The following is an 18,468-nucleotide window of genomic DNA, read 5'->3' on the forward strand; positions in this document are numbered from 1 at the left end:
CAACGGGATATGGGGACAAATATTATTTTTTGGAGAAATTCTCTGGTCTGAAACAAAAATTGAAGTGTTTGGCCATAATGACAATCGTTATGTTTAGAGGACAACGGGGGAGGCTTGCAAGCTGAAGAACACCATCCCAACTGTGAAGCACAGGGGTGGCAGCATCATGTTGTGGGGGTGCTTTGCTGCAGGAGGGATTGGTGCACTTCACAAAATAAATGGCATCATGAGGATGGAAAATGATGTGGAAATATTAAAGCAACATCTCAAGACATCAGTCAGGAAGTTAAAGCTTGGTCGCAAATGGGTCTTCCAAATGGACAATGACCCCAAGCATACTTCCAAAGTTGTGGCAAAATGGCTTAAGGACAACAAAGTCAAGGTATTGGAGTGGCCATCACAAAGCCCTGACCTCAATCCTATAGAAAATGTGTGGGCAGAACTGAAAGTGTGAGCGAGCAAGGAGGCCTACAAACTAGACTCGGTTACACCAGCTCTGTCAGGAGGAATGTGCCAAAATTCACCCAACTTATTATGGGAAGCTTGTGGAAGGCTACCTGAAACGTTTGACCCAAGTTAAACAATTTAAAGATAATGCTACCGAATACTAATTGAGTGTATGTTAACTGTTGACCCACTGGGAATGTGATGAAAGAAATAAAAGCTGAAATAATAATTCTCTACTATTATTCCGACATTTCACAAATTTAAAATAAAGTGCTGATGCTAACTGACCTAAGACGGGGAATTTTTTACTAGGATTAAATGTCAGGAATTGTGAAACTGAGAATGTATTTGACTTCAACTGTCGGTCCTGCTTTGTTCTTTGGTTCCTAGTGAATACAACCTTGGTCTCATAATGGTTACATTCCAGTCTCAGCTGATTGTATGTCAAAGTTCACTTTTGTTAACCTTTCAAATCTGACAAGCAGAACCTTTGACTGGTAGATCAAAATGTGCTGCTGTTGCTGTAAAACCTTTGACAGCAGCAGTCTGACAGTGTGTATTTCCCAAGTTAATTGGCTTTAAGCTGCTGCTTTCATCAGCTGTTGAGAAGCCCCTTCCTGCGTGAAATGCTTGAACATCAAGGGATTCTGTTACTTTGCTTTTCCTTTGTTTGAGAGCAGCTTTAGTAAATGACAGTGTCTCGTCTTCTCTGCTCATCCGCAGCTCTTAATCCCTTTAAATCCACACACACTTTATTTAGTTGGGGAGGTATTGAACAGCAGAGCTGAGCATCTGTAGTCTGGCATTATACCAGACATGATATCAGCCAACACTTTTAACTCACTCTTTGATCCTGCTCAGTCAAAAAGCTGTTGTCTTATGTGGCAAACACAAGCGAAAGCCACTGCTGTTCCCTGCTAATGTTAATGAATGGGAATGAGAATAGTGTGTTTGTGGTAGAGCTGGAAGGACAGTCTGGAGCAGAGAACAAACCACACAGCTAGTCTTAGCTAGTACTGAAGGGATTGTTCAACAGAGAGCTGTAAAGCAAACGGACAAATCAACATCTGTAGCAATTGAAGTGAAAACAGATTTTTTTTTCTAGCTTTGATTGTGATAGTAATTCTCTGGCTGTCTCTGTCTCCCTCTTCTGTAGGACAGTGAGGCGTTGCTGTCCCTGTCCCGTTCTGAGGGGGGTCCTATATCCCTGTCTCTGGGAATGAAGACCAAGCAGAGCCCCCCTTCTCGCTGGCTCCTGGTGCACTACCACGGAGGAGGCTTTGTGGCTCAGACCTCCAAGTCTCACGAGGTAATAACACATTCTCTTCTCGTTTGTTTGTTGGGGAGGAATTGACCGTCACGTTTCAACTTTAACCTAACTAGTGTCTCTATGGTGGGAACCCATGGTGTGTGGCCTGGTTCTCTCCACAGCCTATCATGTTCAAGACCCCAATGTCTTTTTTTTATTTATGATTTTTGTTAACTGGAATCAAACCATTCTAATGAATAGTTTGAGAATTGCGTTGTTAGATGGGTACTTGGTGGTGTTGAGGATATGTTCGGAATGATTGTGTTTTCATTCCATGGCTTCCCTGTAATGAGCTGTTCCTGCTAATGACTGTTTAATTCATCCAATAGGGTTGATGGACACAAACTGACTTATATATTTATATCACTCTATATTATCCAGTGATTGGTGCAGGCCAGCCCCTCTTTCCCCCAAATCCACTCCTGTCTGTCTCTCCTCCCTCTTCATTCCATCTCCTCTCTATCCCTCTCCCCCCTGCATTATATAACCAGCAGGGTACTTTAAACCACTGAGACGCATCACCATGAAACCAGAGTGGACTGGCAGTCCCTTGATCTCCAATAGCCTTGCAACCAGAGGCTATAGGAAGTGATCTGAGGAGGAACAAGCCTGTCATGTTGAATTAGCCTGGAACTCTGCATGAAGTTATTATGGCTTTATATTACATAGGCCCTAATGGAAGATGTCTGTCTGTGATCTCCATGCTTTAGACTCTCTCCTCTAACCCTGTCCTCTACGCTTTCCTCCTTTCTGATCATTATTCCCTTTGCTCTCTACTCTCATTTGTCCTAATGACCTCTTCTGTCATTTTTGTAATCCACCTCTGCTCTTTGCTTTCCTTTCTCCCTCCTTCACTGTACCCACTCTGTTCTTCCTTCCTCCCCCTGGCCAGTGAGGAGATGGATAGAGTCTGTGAGGGCATTCATCTCTCTCTATGGGGTCCGCTGGCAAGCCTTGTGATTGGCAGACCTGGCCAGCGGCGCTGACGGGTTTCAAAACGCATCATGTACTGACAATGACGATCGTTCAAATTGGCACGCTCACACCACACCACACACGCGCACACCACACCACACACGTCAGCTGATGCTTAGAGAGAAGAGGAGTGGCAATGGAGCGATCGAAGGACAGAAGAGAAACTTCTGTAGAGGAGGGCAGACTAATATTGTCAGATGAGATTTATTGTCAGCTGTATGCTCTCTTGACTTCTCACTTAGCTAAGTACTTGATGACCGTACAAGGTTATAATATCAAAAGCAAGTATTCTAAGGATGTTTGATCTGGAAAGTATGTCTAAGAATGCTAATCATTTAGCTACCATGACATCAAATTGCATAGCAACAACAGGTTTACACCACCCCTGTGTAGTGAGAGCAAGGTGAGCACAGTGCACATAACTGGTATTTTCATAACCGAATTACCAAGCTGCCACTTGAGTTAGGCAGTGTATGGTTGGGTTGGTAGTTCACCAATACAGAACCTGCAAGGTGGGCATCTGATACCAGGACCTCTCTCCTATCCTTCCCAACACCACATCCTGTAAAGCTAGCTAGGGGGGCACTAAGAAGCCTTCAGAACTGCAAACAGCACTCTGCCTGGGGTTGCAGGGGGTTGCACCATCTACAGTACACTCACTTCTTTCACCCCCTTTCTCTCTTCTCCAGCCGTACCTGAAGAGCTGGTCTCAGGACCTGGGTGTGCCCATCCTGTCTGTGGACTACTCTCTGGCCCCTGAAGCCCCCTTCCCCAGGGCCCTGGAGGACTGCTTCTACGCCTACTGCTGGGCCATCAAGAACCACCAGTTGCTGGGTAGGATAACACACTACTACCACTTTATCTAACCCTACTGCTGGGCCATCAAGAACCACCAGTTGCTGGGTAGGACAACACACTACTACCACTTTATCTAACCCTACTGCTGGGCCATCAAGAACCACCAGTTGCTGGGTAGGACAACACACTACTACCACTTTATCTAACCCTACTGCTGGGCCATCAAGAACCACCAGTTGCTGGGTAGGACAACACACTACTACCACTTTATCTAACCCTAACCCTACTGCTGGGTAGGATAACACACTACTACCACTTTATCTAACCCTACTGCTGGGCCATCAAGAACCACCAGTTGCTGGGTAGGACAACACACTACTACCACTTTATCTTAGAATAGAATGGGCTTTAATGTCCCCGGTGGGAAATGTCTGACAACATTTTGATGCTCTACATTTGAAGTCGAAGTTTACGTACACTTAGGTTGAGTCATTAAAACTCGTATTTTCAACCACTCCGCAAATTTCTTGTTAACAAACTCTAGTTTTGGCAACTCGGTTAGGACATCTACTTTGTGCATGACACAAGTCATTTTTCCAACAATTGTTTACAGACAGATTATTTCACTTATAATTAACTATCACAATTCCAGTGGGTCAGAAGTTTACATACACTAAGTTGACTGCCTTTAAACAGCTTGGAAAATTCCTGAAAATGATGTCATGGCTTTAGAAGCTTCTCATAGGCATCATTTTAGTCAATTGGAGGTGTACCAGTGGATCTATTTCAAGGCCTACCTTCAAAGAAATCTGCAAAGACTTCATCCTTGGGAGCAATATCCAAACGCCTGAAGGTACCACGTTCATCTGTACAAACAATAGTACGCAAGTATAAACACCATGGGACCATGCAGCGTCATACTGCTCAGGACGGAGACACGTTCTGTCTCCTAGAGATTAACGTACTTTAGTGCAAATCAATCCCAGAGCAACAGCAAAAGGACCCTGTGAAGATGCTAGAGGAAACTGGTACAAAAGTATCTATATCCACAGTAAAACAAGTCATATATCGACATAACCTGAAAGGCCGCTCAGCAAGGAAGAAGCCACTGCTCCAAAACCACCATAAAAAAGCCAGACTACAGTTTGTAACTGCACATGGGGACAAAGATCATACTTTTTGGAGAAATGTTCTCTGGTCTGATGAAACAAAAATTGAACTGTTTGGCCATAATGACCATCGAGGTTAAAGGGGGAGGCTTGCAAGCCGAAGAACACCATCCCAACCGTGAAGCACGGGAGTGGCAGCATCATGTTGTGGTGGTGCTTTGCTGCAGGAGGGACTGGGGCACTTCACAAAATAGATGGCATCATGAGGACTGAAAATTATGTGGATATATATTGCTTCAATATCTCAAGACATCAGTCAGTAAGTTAAAGCTTGGTCGCAAATGGGTCTTCCAAATGGACAATTACCCCAAGCATACTACCAAAGTTGTGGCAAAATGGCTTAAGGACAACAAAGTCAAGGTATTGGAGTGGCTATCACAAAGCCCTGACCTCAATCCTATAGAAAATGTGTGGGCAGAACTGAAAAAGCATGTGCGAGCAAGGAGGCCTACAGACCTGACTCAGTTACACCAGCTCTGTCAGGAGGAATGGGCCAAAATTCACCCAACTTGTTGTGGGGAGCTTTTCGAAGGCTACCTGAAATGTTTGACCCAAGTTAAACAATTTAAAGGCAATGCTACCAAATACTAATTGAGTGTATGTAAACTTCTGGCCTACTGGGAATGTGATGAAATAAATAAAAGCTGAAAGAAACCATTCTCTCTAGTATTATTCTGACATTTCACATTCTTAAAATAAAGTGGTGATCCTAACTGACCCAAGACAGGGAATTTTTACTAGGATTAAATGTCAGGAATTGAAAAACTGAGTTTAAATGTATTTGGCTAAGGTGTATGTAAACTTCTGACTTCAACTGTATATATAAATAGACATACCTGCTCTTTCAGATGGGCTTAATTCCCAATGTTCTCAATATTTACTTTGTATATTTCCTGGTACTTAACAGATTACTATGACAGAAAGATAAAGACTGATTAGCTTGGAACTCACTCAACTGATGGCCATAGTCTCAATTTATGTCTCAATTCTAAAACATTGTGGAACAAGATAAAACAACACCTATATGGTACTTGCATATCAACAACCACCCCCTCATTGCCCCATATAGACATGGGTACAGAGAGTGTGACTTGGAAGTGTTATACAGATTCTCACTTTTACTCAGCTTTTCTCCTTTCTCTCCCTCTTTCTATTTCTCTGTCACACTCTTGCCTCAATCTACTGACACTGACACTCCTCTCTCTCAGGTTGGACGGGGGAGAATGTCTGTCTGGCCGGTGACAGTGCTGGTGGTAACCTGTGTATTACAACATCGATGCGTGCTGCATCTCACGGCGTGCGGATGCCGGATGGCATCGTAGCTGCCTACCCTGCCATCCTGCTCACCGCCTATGCCTCGCCCTCCCGCCTGCTCACCCTCTTTGACCCCCTACTGCCCCTCAGTGTGCTCTCCAGGTGTCTCAGCGCCTATGCAGGTAAGACTGTGTGAGAGGGTGCAGAGATGATTTACTGCCCCTGAGTGTAGTGCGTGGTGTTTGTGCATGCCAATCAATGCTGGTGAGTGATGGGTACCACATTTCCCCCCTCCCTCTCTACCCCAGGTGAGGAGCCCCAGGCAGAGAAGCAGGTGGAGAAGGTGAGCACTCTGAGCATGGTGAGGAGAGACACGGCCCTGCTGCTCAGAGACTTCAAACAGGGAGCTTCCAACTGGATCCACTCCCTACTGGACCCCAACAGAGCCGCTGCCACGGCATCAACAGGTAGGTACACGTGTGTCTTGTGGTGAGAGGGTGTGTCTGTGTCATTGTGTTCACGCATCTTAGTGTCTGACTGAGGTGAAATAATATTTTCCTATTACCGGAAGGGCCATGTATGGAAGATTTTATTGACATTGATATCCACCCTGTTACGTCACACCCTCATCCATCCATATCAATTCACTGCTTACTCTCAGGCCACAGAAGGCTCTCCCCACTAATTGTGTTGAAACCCTGCAGTAAGCAGACTATTCCAGGCGTCACCATGTTACCTGACACACAGCAGCTGTGAGCCAGACTAATGACTGTGTACATTATTAAAGGCCATTATTAATAGAAGAGCTCAGTGAGTACAGCTTTGAGAACAGACAAGCCATGACACATCTTACAGCTGTGTTGTGACGGGGAGATCATATCGTAATGACACCATTATTGCTTAAAGCTATAATCAAAGTGGGCACCTTGTGTCTGTTTTGGTAAAAAGCTGAGGGATGGGTCTGGAGCAATGTAACCATTCTCAAATTCATACTGTAGACAGCTATTGATGGAAGGACTTACAATCCATGTGATAAAAATTGCAGTTTTAACCATGTTTTAAAGCTTTACAGTGTTCGTTTACATTTATATGGTTTAAAACATTGGGGTGAAATAAGATTATATGTGGGGTTCTGATGGGATATTGACAGTTAAACTAAGCTCATGAGGCATTTTTAAGTTATATTCTTAAACAATCAATGGTGTATATCAATAATTTGAGTCCAAAAATGAATGTAGTATCTAACGATTCTAGCTTTTAATATCCATCTCCCAATAACCACACGCCGCTCAGCCCGTCCTCCAATCATATGTCTTCATTGATGTTTCCCTGTTCCATAATGGCCTCAGTCTTTGTCTCTCACTCTGTCTCTGACTTATTTTGTCAATGACTCTTCTCTCTCTTCTTCAGACACGTCTTCGTCAGTGAGGAAGAGTGTGTCTGAGGCATCTATCAGCTCACCCCACTCGGACCCCCCCGTGCCCCCTGAGCATCCCTTTGACTTCTCCCTGAGGAGAGAGTCTCTGAAGAGCCACACCTGCCAGGACCTGGCAGGCCACGCCAACAACGCCAACTCCACTCCCGCTGCTGCCCCCACCACTCCTGCCTACAATGCAATGGTGTTCCCCGAACCCACGGTATGATACTCCCTGAGTTGCCCTTAACAGATGTAGGATCAGATTACCCTCTCCAAAACCTAACCTTAACAATTTGGGGGGGGGGTTAAACTGACTTCAGATCAGTGTGGCAGCTTGCATATAATCAATGCGGTGCCTGTTAATTTATCATCGAATCACAGCCTACTTCAACTTTGCCAAACAGGTGACAATTTAACAAAAGTACATTTGCGAAAAAAGCACAATCGTGGCACAAATGTACCTAACCATAAATATCAATGCCTTTCTTAAAATCAACACACAAGTACATATTTTTTTTATCCTGCATATGTAGTTAAAAGAAATTAATGTTAGCAGGCAATAATAACTAGGAAAATTGTGTCACTTCTCTTGCGTTCAGTGCAAGCAGAGTCAGGGTATATGCAGCAGTTTGGGCTGCCTGGCTCGTTGCGAACTGTGTGAAGACTATTTCTTCCTAACAAAGACCGTAATTAATTTGCCAGAATTGTACATAATTATGACGTAACATCAATATTTAGACTTATGGATGCCACCCGTTAGATAGAATAGAGAACGGTTCCGTATTTCACTGAAATAATAAAAGTTTTGTTTTCGAAATGATGGTTTCCGGATTTGACCATATTAATGACCAATGGCTTGTATTTCTGTGTGTTTATTATGTTATAATTAAGTCTGATTTAATAGAGCAGTCTGACTAAGCGGTGAAAGGCAGTAGCAGGCTTGTAAGCATTCATTCAAAAAGCACTTGACAGCGTTTGCCAGCAGCTCTTAGCCATGTTTGAGGCACAGCGCTGTTTGACTTCAAGCCGATCAACTCCTGAGATTAGGATGGCAATACTAAAGTGCCTATAAGAACATCCAATAGTGATGGTATATGAAATACAAATAGTATAGAGAGAAATAGTCCTATAATTCCTTTAATAACGACAACCTAAAACTTCTTACCTGGGAATATTGAAGACTCATGTTCTGAGCAAGGAACTTATACGTTAGCTTTCTTACATGGCACATATTACACTTTTCTTCTCCAACACTGTGTTTTTGCATTATTTAAACCAAATTGAACATGTTTCATAATTTATTTGATATTTATTTTATTTATGTATTATATTAAGTTAAAATAAGTGTTAATTCAATAATGTTGTAATTGTCATTTATTACAAATGTATATCTATATAAATAAATCGGCCGATTTTAATCAGTATCGGCTTTTTTTGGTCCTCCAATAATTTGTATTGGCGTTGAAAGATCATAATCGTTCGAACTCTACTTATTGCGTTTACGACCATACACTTGTCACTGAATTGTTGGTGTTTGTCTTAACGAAGCCTCTCGCTGAATAATTTATGCAAATAGATGGTGACCAAGCTGCTTGTCTTGTTCCCTCCACAGATTTAACTGGCGCAGACAGGCAGATAGAACTGTGTGTCTGAGTGTAACCTGTAGTGTGTCAGTATGGGGATCATCTCTGTGCTTCTATAAAGCCAGTCTGAATGAATGCCTCTGTCTACAGGGGGAATATGAAGGACTGTCACATGACATCACAGTGAAACATGTCAATGTTTGTTCCTGTGATTTGAAATGGAAAAAATATACTTGAGGCTTGTAGATTCTTAGAACAAGTGTCTGGTCCCAATGGAAAGACACATCAGTATTATCCAGTATCTTATACCATAAGGTTTCCACAGTCTTGGTCCTTGACTAGTGATAACTTATGTATTGCCATGGTAACATTTTTTCCTTGTACCCCTCCAGCCTGACAACGTGAGCTTCTTCCTCTCCAAAGAGGAGGCGGTGTCCATGTCGGATGCTCTGTCCTCTGTTGCCATAGCGCCCCCTGAGGGGGAGGAGGGCGTGGTGCTGGAGCACCCTCGGGAGTTCCCCCTGGGCTTCGAACCGCTGCGCTCTGAGAGGCTGGCTGAGATGAAGCTGGCCACCTCGCCTGTCGTCAGGAACCCCTACATGTCTCCTCTACTGGCCCCCGACAGCATGCTGAGAGGACTGCCCCCCATACACCTAGTGGTGAGTGAGAGGGAGGGAGTGAGGTGGTGGGTGAGAGGGAGGGAGGACTACCTAGTGGTGAGAGGGAGGGAAATGGAGTTGACGACTGGCTTGTCCCAATCTTTTTCTGGTCTTTTCTACCAATTTAGTATTTTTTTACATGATCCTAGAAGACCCTCTGACTCTGTTGTTTATCTCTCCTTCTCCCCTTAGGCCTGTGCATTAGACCCCATGCTGGATGACTCTGTGATGTTTGCCAAGCGCCTGAGGAACGTAGATCAGCCAGTCACCCTGTGTGTGGTGGACGACCTCCCCCACGGCTTTCTCAGCCTATCACAGCTCTCCAGGGAGACTAGGGAAGCGGCTAACGTCTGCGTCAACCGAATCAGGGACGTCTTTGACCAGAAGGACTCGCCCCAGGAGCCACGGATGCACCGCAAGCTGGAAAGGACCAATCAATGTACTTCCTCTGTCGCCACGGGTGACCCAGAGAAGCTTTATGCAGCACCCATTCAAGAGGAGGAGCTGCTGGTGGCCAGGGGAGGGGCTCTAGTTCAAGATGGGGAGGGGCTAGTTGGTGTGGCAGCACAGAACAACATAGACATTGTGGGATAAAGTGTGGGATAATCAGTGGTTTGCTAGATGAGTACTGTTTGTTGAAGGATTTAAAAGAGATGGAGAAAAGGGGGGGATTTGGGCCATATGAAGCCTGGGAGAGGAGAAGAGAATAGAGTGAAGGAGAAACAGGAGGAGGAGGAGGATATGGAGAAGGAGTTGGTAGCGTGCCCAGTTTTGGAGAGACAGAATAAAGCACCCATGGATAGAGAGGACAGCAAGTACTAATTGCAACCTCTTCAGCTTTCAAACTCTCAATTGCTGTTTAGCACCATGCACATGTTGACCACACACACACTAAACCATTTAGCCTTTTGGGCTGCTGCATTGTGCTCGGTGTAGAACTGTGAGTTTGGAGCCTGGACATTATAAAACAGCACAGAGCGTTGTGGTGAATGGTCGATCCATCTCCCTATAGAAGACTATTCCAGTCCCTAATCAGATGAGCTCCTACATAGTGCCATCACAACTTAATGGCCACTTGTTTTTTAGGGAGCCGCACTAAATCAAGCTTAATAACTGTAGAACTCTGAGGTCTGTTAAACTAGTTGGTTGTGAATACTGCTGCTGTTCGGTCACTTACTCTGCTGATTGGCCCATCAATAGGGTGCTGCAGCATTGCAAACAACAAACTTAGAAACTGGAAGGATTTGGTAGTACCTTGAAATTGTTAACCATAATAGATCTTATTATGCCATAGTATTCCTTGTTATTTGTATTTGTGTGTTGATATATATATATTTATTTTATTTTAGTCCTGGATCATTGTTATACCTGTTTGTTCAAGGCTTTTAAGAGCATATTGTGAGGTGGATGCTAAGTTATGTTCCTAGCTGTGTAGTGCCATACTCTATGGCTGCTCATTCCTAGTTGTTCAAAGTAGCCAAATGTTAACCGCTATCACTGTAGTGACTAGTGATCAGCTAGTCGTTACCCACCCAACCAGTCACCTCCTAGTGAGATGTGGCTGAGGGTTGATATTATTATATTCTGGTCTTTATATTATACTGATATATTATAACTATCCAATCATAAATAGCTAATGCAATATTATAGCTGCATTTTCACCAGTGCAATCAACAGGATTCAGTGGAGCCATAATTATATTGTGCTTGGATTTAAGTACACTGTTGGGGGGGTAAAGCATCAAGTCACACAGTAATTGTTGTTTTGATCATTTTTATTGACACACAGTAATTAAGTCTTATGATTTTAAGTTTCTTGTGCTCAGCCTTTGTTTGTTGCCATCTAAAAGCAATCACTTAGCTGTCTATAAACTGACTGCCTTTAGAAGCACATGTTTTTTAAAAGACTGGAAATCCTTTCTCTATTTGCACAGTGAATAACTTCAATAAGAAAGCCTGAAGCAGACGGATGCACGGCCCATCTCTTCATACTATCTGTACATCACTGCACTGACTGCCAAAAACTCAGCCCTCTATCCCAGGATGCAGTGCATTACACTGCCACAGCCCTTGAGCCAGGGGACGTCCTGCTTGCTGAACCATTTCTGCATCTCTGTCCAAATCAGAGGATCCATTCTGCTCCAACAGCCTGTACTGAGTGAGCAGGAGAATCAGAACAAGCCTGATAGTGAGTTCATACTCACTGAACAGGTGACTTCTCTAGTTAGAGAATATCTTTCTGTGTACCTTTAGGACATTCTACAGTGGCTGACTGACAATCTGTGTTCTACAGTATCTTTACCCTGTGCAAATACTCAGGGGCTGATGCTACAACTACGTTTTGACTGAATCTGATATGATACTTGATATGGCCTCTGTCGAGCTTGTTGAGAATGAATGATTCACATTGGAGTGAAAGCCTTTATCTAAATATAAATGACAACAATCTCACTTCTGGTGCTGTCCTTGTCTGGTGGTCACAGGCCTGGGTTGCCAGATCTGTTGAGAATTATGCTGGTTGATAAGGATGGCTTTTGGCTGGATTTAACCCCCTCCCCCACCCCCCAGAAGAGCAGGGTTTATCCAGCACACGGTCATGATCTAGTATTATGATTCACTGTCCTGTTTGCTGCCATTGCTTATTGCAGCGTTTTGAGGCAGGCTGATAGAAATGAAGAGAGCTGTTAACCTTGAAGGTCATCAAGGAATCACTTATCTTGTTTTTAGAAGTCTTGTGTTTAATGGTTGATGGTTTTAGACTATCATCTCACACTTTCTTTGTAAGTTCAGTGTAACTGTGTGTCTGTGTTTAGTGCCTTGTGAGGTGTCTGGTAAGTGGATTCTGTATGCGTCTATCAATGACTCTTAACATTGCATGTGTTTGTCAGGGCTTGTGTGGGTGGAACATCTACCGTCTTTGAAACCATGATTGTGTTTTTAATTGCAGCAGTAAAGCAGCACGTGGGTGTATGGGGCCATGAGTTGCAACCCAAGCCCCTGAATCCCATGGGTGTTGTACAGTACACTATTGTTTAGCCAAGCAGGACTTCTGAGATCCCATTTAACACTATGCATTCTGTCAGCCATCCATTGCTATGATGCATTACAAGGTCCTTGATGAATACAGTTCTCGTAACTGATCATGCATATTGAGATTTAGCTTGGCGTCTCCATTGCCAGAGTAGATATCATAACCCCACACACACACACACACACCCAACGAGCACCACTCCAGGCCCTATGGGATGCCCTGAATGGCTCCTATAGACTACTAGCACACCCAATGAGCAAGGCTAGTACAGCCCTCTGACCTATCTATGGAACTGTGTAATGGTGGGTTAGCACCGCTTGGTGGTTTATGAACAATTCATTTTTATTTGGGTTATGGCTGTAGACCAGGTCCTGGTCAGAAACCTTGTTCTTGTTTTCTTGGTTGGTCACAATACATTATTTTATATGGGTCACAGTGCAACAACTTTGGGAACCACTGCAATAAGCTGCTCTTTTAATGGCTACCAATCCTTCACCTGATCTGAGAGGAGGGCACTGCACAGGAGAAATCCATGACATGGTGCTAGCCCATTAGTCTCGTGAGGTTACCACCATCTTGTTTTCACCTTACTAGTCTAGGTTGTCAGGAAAGGGGAGGAGGCATTTGAGGGCATTGGAACATGGTCTCCCTCCACATGTGGGCAACCTCTGTTTCTATGCCTCAATTTTTTTTTAATTGATTTTTAAAAATTCCTTTAAAGTTTTATCTTTATTTAACTAGGCAAGTCAGTTAAGAACAAATTCTTATTTTTAATTACAACCTAGGAACAGTGGGTTAACTGCCTTGTTCAGGGGCAGAACGACAGATTTTTACTTTGTCAGCTCTGGGATTCATTCTTGCAACCTTTCGGTTACTGGCCCAATGCTCTAACCATTAGGCTCCCTGCCGCCCCTACTTACCGTTTGATGCATCATGCATTAGCATTTGTGTGCGTGTTCCCGCGTTCAAAACAACTTGCCACTCTGAAAAATATGAAGTCAAATCATGACGTCGGTGATCTTCAGGTCGGTAAGTCGGAGCTCTAGAAAGAGGCCCAAGATTCCGAGTGTGATGAAGGTTCAAATACATTTTCAGTCAGATTGCTTTTTCCTCTATTTCACAGTTTTGAACGCTCGGAAGTTGGAGAATTTCTAGTTCCTAGTTGTTTTGGGGAGTGTGATCCTCATTTTGGTCTTGAAATGCAAAATGGCTGAAGTGGTGTGGAGTGGCTTTGTGTGTTTTGATTATACATCATACCTCAACCATTTCCTTCATGTATAGGCTATTTACACTGGATTCAACATCTCTTAGCCCTGGGATATCTTCAGCTCTAGACTAACCTGAAACATGCAGTGTGAAAAGACTTTTAGTATGTCAACATATTATCTAAAAGCTGTTTATGTCAAGTACCCGGTCAAATGTTTCACCACACACAGCTATGCAGTAACACACCAGCATCCTTTTACTAGATTTTGTCTCCTGTCTTTGGTGACCCGTGTGTCTCCTTTTTCAATCAAATATTTGGTCACTTACTTTCAATCAACCCTGAGGCTAGAGTTATGCAAGGCTATTTTCCATTCGGTCATTTAGCAGACGGCATACCACTTAGTTTGCCGAGAGCATTGTGCAATCTACACAATCTGGTCACTTGAGAATACTTTACCTTGTCAGCTCGGGGATTCGATCTTGCAACCTTTCAGTTACTAGTCCAACGCTCTAACCACTAGGCTACCTGCCTGACTTGGATCGTTCAGCCATACACTGCAGAAGTCATGATAACTCCTTGTTGACTTGTTTTTTATTTGACTCTAGTTATGATTTATGATGGGGGTCCTGATGAATTTTCTATCACAAAAGGGCTCCCCTCCCCAGCCTCAAAAAGTTTGCAAATCCCTGACTTAGACAATACCACCTGTGTGATAAAGTGCATGTTTGATTAAGGCTTGAAGCAGAACCAAAGATTGCGTCTAGTTTTATATGAAACTTGCCATCATTGACATTAGTAACAGACATTTTGGCCTGGGTTGATGTCCGTGCGTCCTGTTAGCTGTGTCATTGAGATCTACATAGTAGTTCTGTGTTTGCACTTTATGGAACAAGACACTGGTTAATATAGAGCTATTTAAGATATTTTATTAAAACCTACACAAAGCCATAGAAAGTGAAATGTTTTGAAGTTTACTTTATTTTTATTTACGTTATTTTACAACACCACAAGTGCATAAAATATGAATCTGTATTACAAAAATAAAATACATTTCCTGTATAGATATTTTAACTTTCACTTGTTTTTCCTCTTATTTTTTGACTCCTGTAATGACTCTTTACAGGATTGGTTGAATGTTTCACATATGCAATAAGTCTTGTCTCTTGTAACCCTTGTTTTTCCTGTTCATTTTTTGTGAATAAATATATTCTCCCAAACATGTTACATCTGTATTTATTTCGAAGCTGAAATGTCGGAATACGGAATTGGGGCAACAGACATTTTGTGACCTAAGGTTAAATTCATTACCTGTCAATCAGATCTTAAACTTGATTACAAGGCTGTTTCATCTAGCTTATTCTGCTCATCAATCTGACTTTGACACAGTCAGGTCCATAAATATTTGTACATTGAACATTCATTTTAGCTCTACACCACCACAATTGATTTGAAAGGAAAGATGAGCTGAAGGTGCAGACTTACAGCATTAATATGGGTATTTACATCCAAATTGAGTGAACGGTGAACACCTCACCCCAATTTTAGGGGCTTAAAAGTAATTTGACAAACTAACAATCCAAAATTAAATTGTGTGTTAATACTTTGTAGCAAATACTTTGCAGTCAAAGACTGCCTGAAGACTGGAACCCATAGACACCACCAGATGCTTGGTTTCTTCCCTGCTGATGCTCTGCCAGGCCTTTACTGCAGCTGTCTTCTGTTCCGGCTGGTTCTTGGTGTTTTGCCTTCAAGTGAAATGCATGCTCAATTGGATTCAGGTCATGTGATTTACTTGGCCATTGCAGAACATTCCACTTTGCCTTTTGCAGTATGCTTCGGGTCATTGTCCATCTGCACTGTGACACGCCATCCAATGAGTTTTGAAGCATTTGGCTGAATCTGAGCAGATAATACAACCCTAAACACTTCCGAATTTATTCTGCTGCTTTTGTTAGCAGTCACATCCACAAATGCAAGGGAACCAGTCCCATTGGCAGCCATACATGCCCACGCCATCACACTACCTCCCATGATTCACAGATGAGGTGGTATGTGTCAGATCATGAGCAGTTCCTTCTCCATACTCTTCTCTAACCATCACAATGGTACATGTTGATCTTTGTCTCATCTGTCCATAGGATGTTCCAGAACTGTACAGGCTTCTTTTGTTGTTGTTGATGTTTGGCAAACTCTAATCTGGTCTTCCTGTTTTTGAGGCTTACCGATTGTTTACATTTTGTGGTAAACTATCTATTTACTCAAGTCTTCTCTTGAATGTTGACTTTGACACAGATACGCCTACTTCCTAGAGGGTGTTCTTGATCTGGCCAACTGTTGTGAGGGTTTTTCTCTTCACCAGGGAAATAATTATTCTGTCATCCCACCACAGTTGTTTTCTGTGGTCTTCCAGGCCTTTTGGTGTTCCTGAGCTCACCAATGCATTCTTTTTAAGAATGTACCAAATAGTTAAGGCCAAACCTAATGTTTTTGCTATCTCTGGGCTTGTTTTGATTTCTAAGCCTAGGCTTACTTCATTGCCAGTGACTGCTCTTTGGACTTCATATTGAGGGTTAACAGCAAGATTCTAAATGCAAATACCACACTTAAAATGTCTTGGAGTTGATTTCATCTGCTTACTTGTAAATTATCTAATGAGGGAATAACACACACCTGGCCATGGAACAGCTGAGCCAATTGTCCAATTACTTTTGGTCCCTTAAGGGACCCTGGCTCAGTTCTGAGAAGTAGGCCAAACCAAACCACACAGAGTGAGAGACTATTCTATTGTAGGCTATTTAGTCTTTTTTTTCTATTTTATCACATTCTATCCTACTGTATTGTATTCTTGACTTGACACAAAAGTCCTGTAATTCCTACACCGTAAATACCCTCAAAATAAATAAATACCCTCAAATTAAAGCTGAAAATCTGCACTTTCAGCTCATATTCATCATTACTTTCAATTATAATATGCTGTGGTAGACAGCTAAAATAACTTGGTCAATGTCCAAATATTTATGGACGTGACAATGTTGCGAACTTCGGAAACGACTTATGCCCGATGTTCACCGGATGTGTTTTGTTTTGCTGAGATCTAGCCTGCATTTTCCATACATGGCGCACGTGCTTCACTTTACAACTATACTGAACAAAAATATAAATGCAACATGCAACAATTTCAAACATTTTACTGAGTTACAGTTCATATAAAGAAATCAGTCAATCAAAATGTATTAATTAGACCCTAATCTTTGGATTTCACATGACTGGGAAGGGGCAACACCATGGGTGGGCCTGGGAGGGCACAGATCCACCCACTGGGGAGTCAGACCCAGCCAATCAGAATTAGTTTTATTACAGACAGAAAATCTCTTCAGTTTCTTCAGCTGTATGGGTGGCTGGCCTCAGACAATCCCGCAGGGTTAAAAGTCTGATGTGGAGGTCCTGGGCTGGTGTAGTCACACACATGGTTAGCAGATGTTATTCCGAGTGGAGCGAAATTCTTATGCTTCTAGATCGACAGTGCAGCAGTATCTAACAGGTAATATCTAACAATTTCACAACAACCCTAATATCTAACTAATTCCACAACAAAACCTAATACAATCTAGTAAAGGAATGGGATAATAATATAGAAGTATAAAATAAATGGATGAGCAGTGACAGAGCAGCCTTCTTCACCACACTTTCTTTGTGCTTAGACCATTTCAGTTTGTCGGTGATATGTACAGTGAGGAACTTGGAGCTTTCCACCTTCTCCACTGCTGTCCCATTGATGTGGATGGGGGGGAGGGTGCTCCCTTTGCTGTTTCCCGAAATCTACAATAATCTCTCTTGTTTCACCTCCCTGTAGGCTGTCTCGTTATTGTTGGTAATCAAGCCTACCACTGTAGTGTCGTCTGCAAACTTGATGATTGAGTTGGAGGCCTGCATGGCCACGCAGTCATAGGTGAACAGGGAGGTCAGGAGGGGGCTGAGAACACACCCTTGTGGGGCCCCAGTGTTGAGGATCAGCCGAGTGGAGATGTTTCCTACCTTCACCACCTGGGGGAGGCCCGTCAGGAAGTCCAGGACCCAGTTGCACAGGGTGGGGTCGAGACCCAAAGTCTCAAGCTTAATGACGAGTTTGGAGGGTACTATGGTGTTGAATGCTGAGCTGTAATCAATGAACAGCATTCTTACATAGGTATTCCTCTTGTCCAGATGGGATAGGGCAGTGTGATGGCGATTGCATCGTCTGTGGATCTATTGGGGCGGTAAGCAAATTGAAGTGGGTCTCGGGTGTCAGGTAGGGTGGAGGTGATATGATCCTTGACTAGTCTCTGAAAGCACTTCATGCTGATGGAGGTGAGTGCTACGGGCTGATAGTCATTTAGTTCAGTTACCTTAGCTTTCTTGGGAACAGGAACAAGGTGGTCATCTTGAAGCTTGTGGGGGCAGCAGACTTGGACAAGGATTGATTGAATATGTCCATAAACACACCAGCCAGCTGGTCTGCGCATGCTCTGAGGATGCGGCTAGGGAGCCGGCAGCTTTGCGAGGGTTTAAATGTGTTACTCAAATCGGCCACGAGGGGGAGAGCCCACAGTCTTTGGAAGCGGGCCGCGTCGGTGGCACTGT

General features: G+C 43.2%; 1 protein-coding gene across 3 annotated transcripts in view; it reads left to right on the forward strand.

The window, feature by feature from the left end:
- The window catches only part of LOC124018384 (hormone-sensitive lipase-like), a 60,590-nt gene extending 45,524 nt beyond the window's left edge, over positions 1 to 15,066 (forward strand). For 2 of the 3 annotated variants that reach the window (XM_046333672.1, XM_046333673.1), the window contains 7 exons: positions 1,604 to 1,756; positions 3,421 to 3,565; positions 5,907 to 6,134; positions 6,261 to 6,419; positions 7,363 to 7,589; positions 9,345 to 9,611; positions 9,804 to 15,066. In XM_046333672.1, the coding sequence (XP_046189628.1) occupies positions 1,604 to 1,756; positions 3,421 to 3,565; positions 5,907 to 6,134; positions 6,261 to 6,419; positions 7,363 to 7,589; positions 9,345 to 9,611; positions 9,804 to 10,205 (1,581 nt within the window). In that variant the 3' untranslated portion in view covers positions 10,206 to 15,066. The remainder of the gene's footprint in view (positions 1 to 1,603; positions 1,757 to 3,420; positions 3,566 to 5,906; positions 6,135 to 6,260; positions 6,420 to 7,362; positions 7,590 to 9,344; positions 9,612 to 9,803) is intronic. The other variant, XM_046333674.1, reaches the window with a different exon arrangement.
- The last annotated feature ends 3,402 nt before the right edge of the window (positions 15,067 to 18,468 follow it).

Source organism: Oncorhynchus gorbuscha, unplaced genomic scaffold (genome assembly GCF_021184085.1).
Source record: "Oncorhynchus gorbuscha isolate QuinsamMale2020 ecotype Even-year unplaced genomic scaffold, OgorEven_v1.0 Un_scaffold_5:::fragment_2:::debris, whole genome shotgun sequence".
In the NCBI taxonomy this organism is placed as follows: domain Eukaryota; kingdom Metazoa; phylum Chordata; class Actinopteri; order Salmoniformes; family Salmonidae; genus Oncorhynchus; species Oncorhynchus gorbuscha.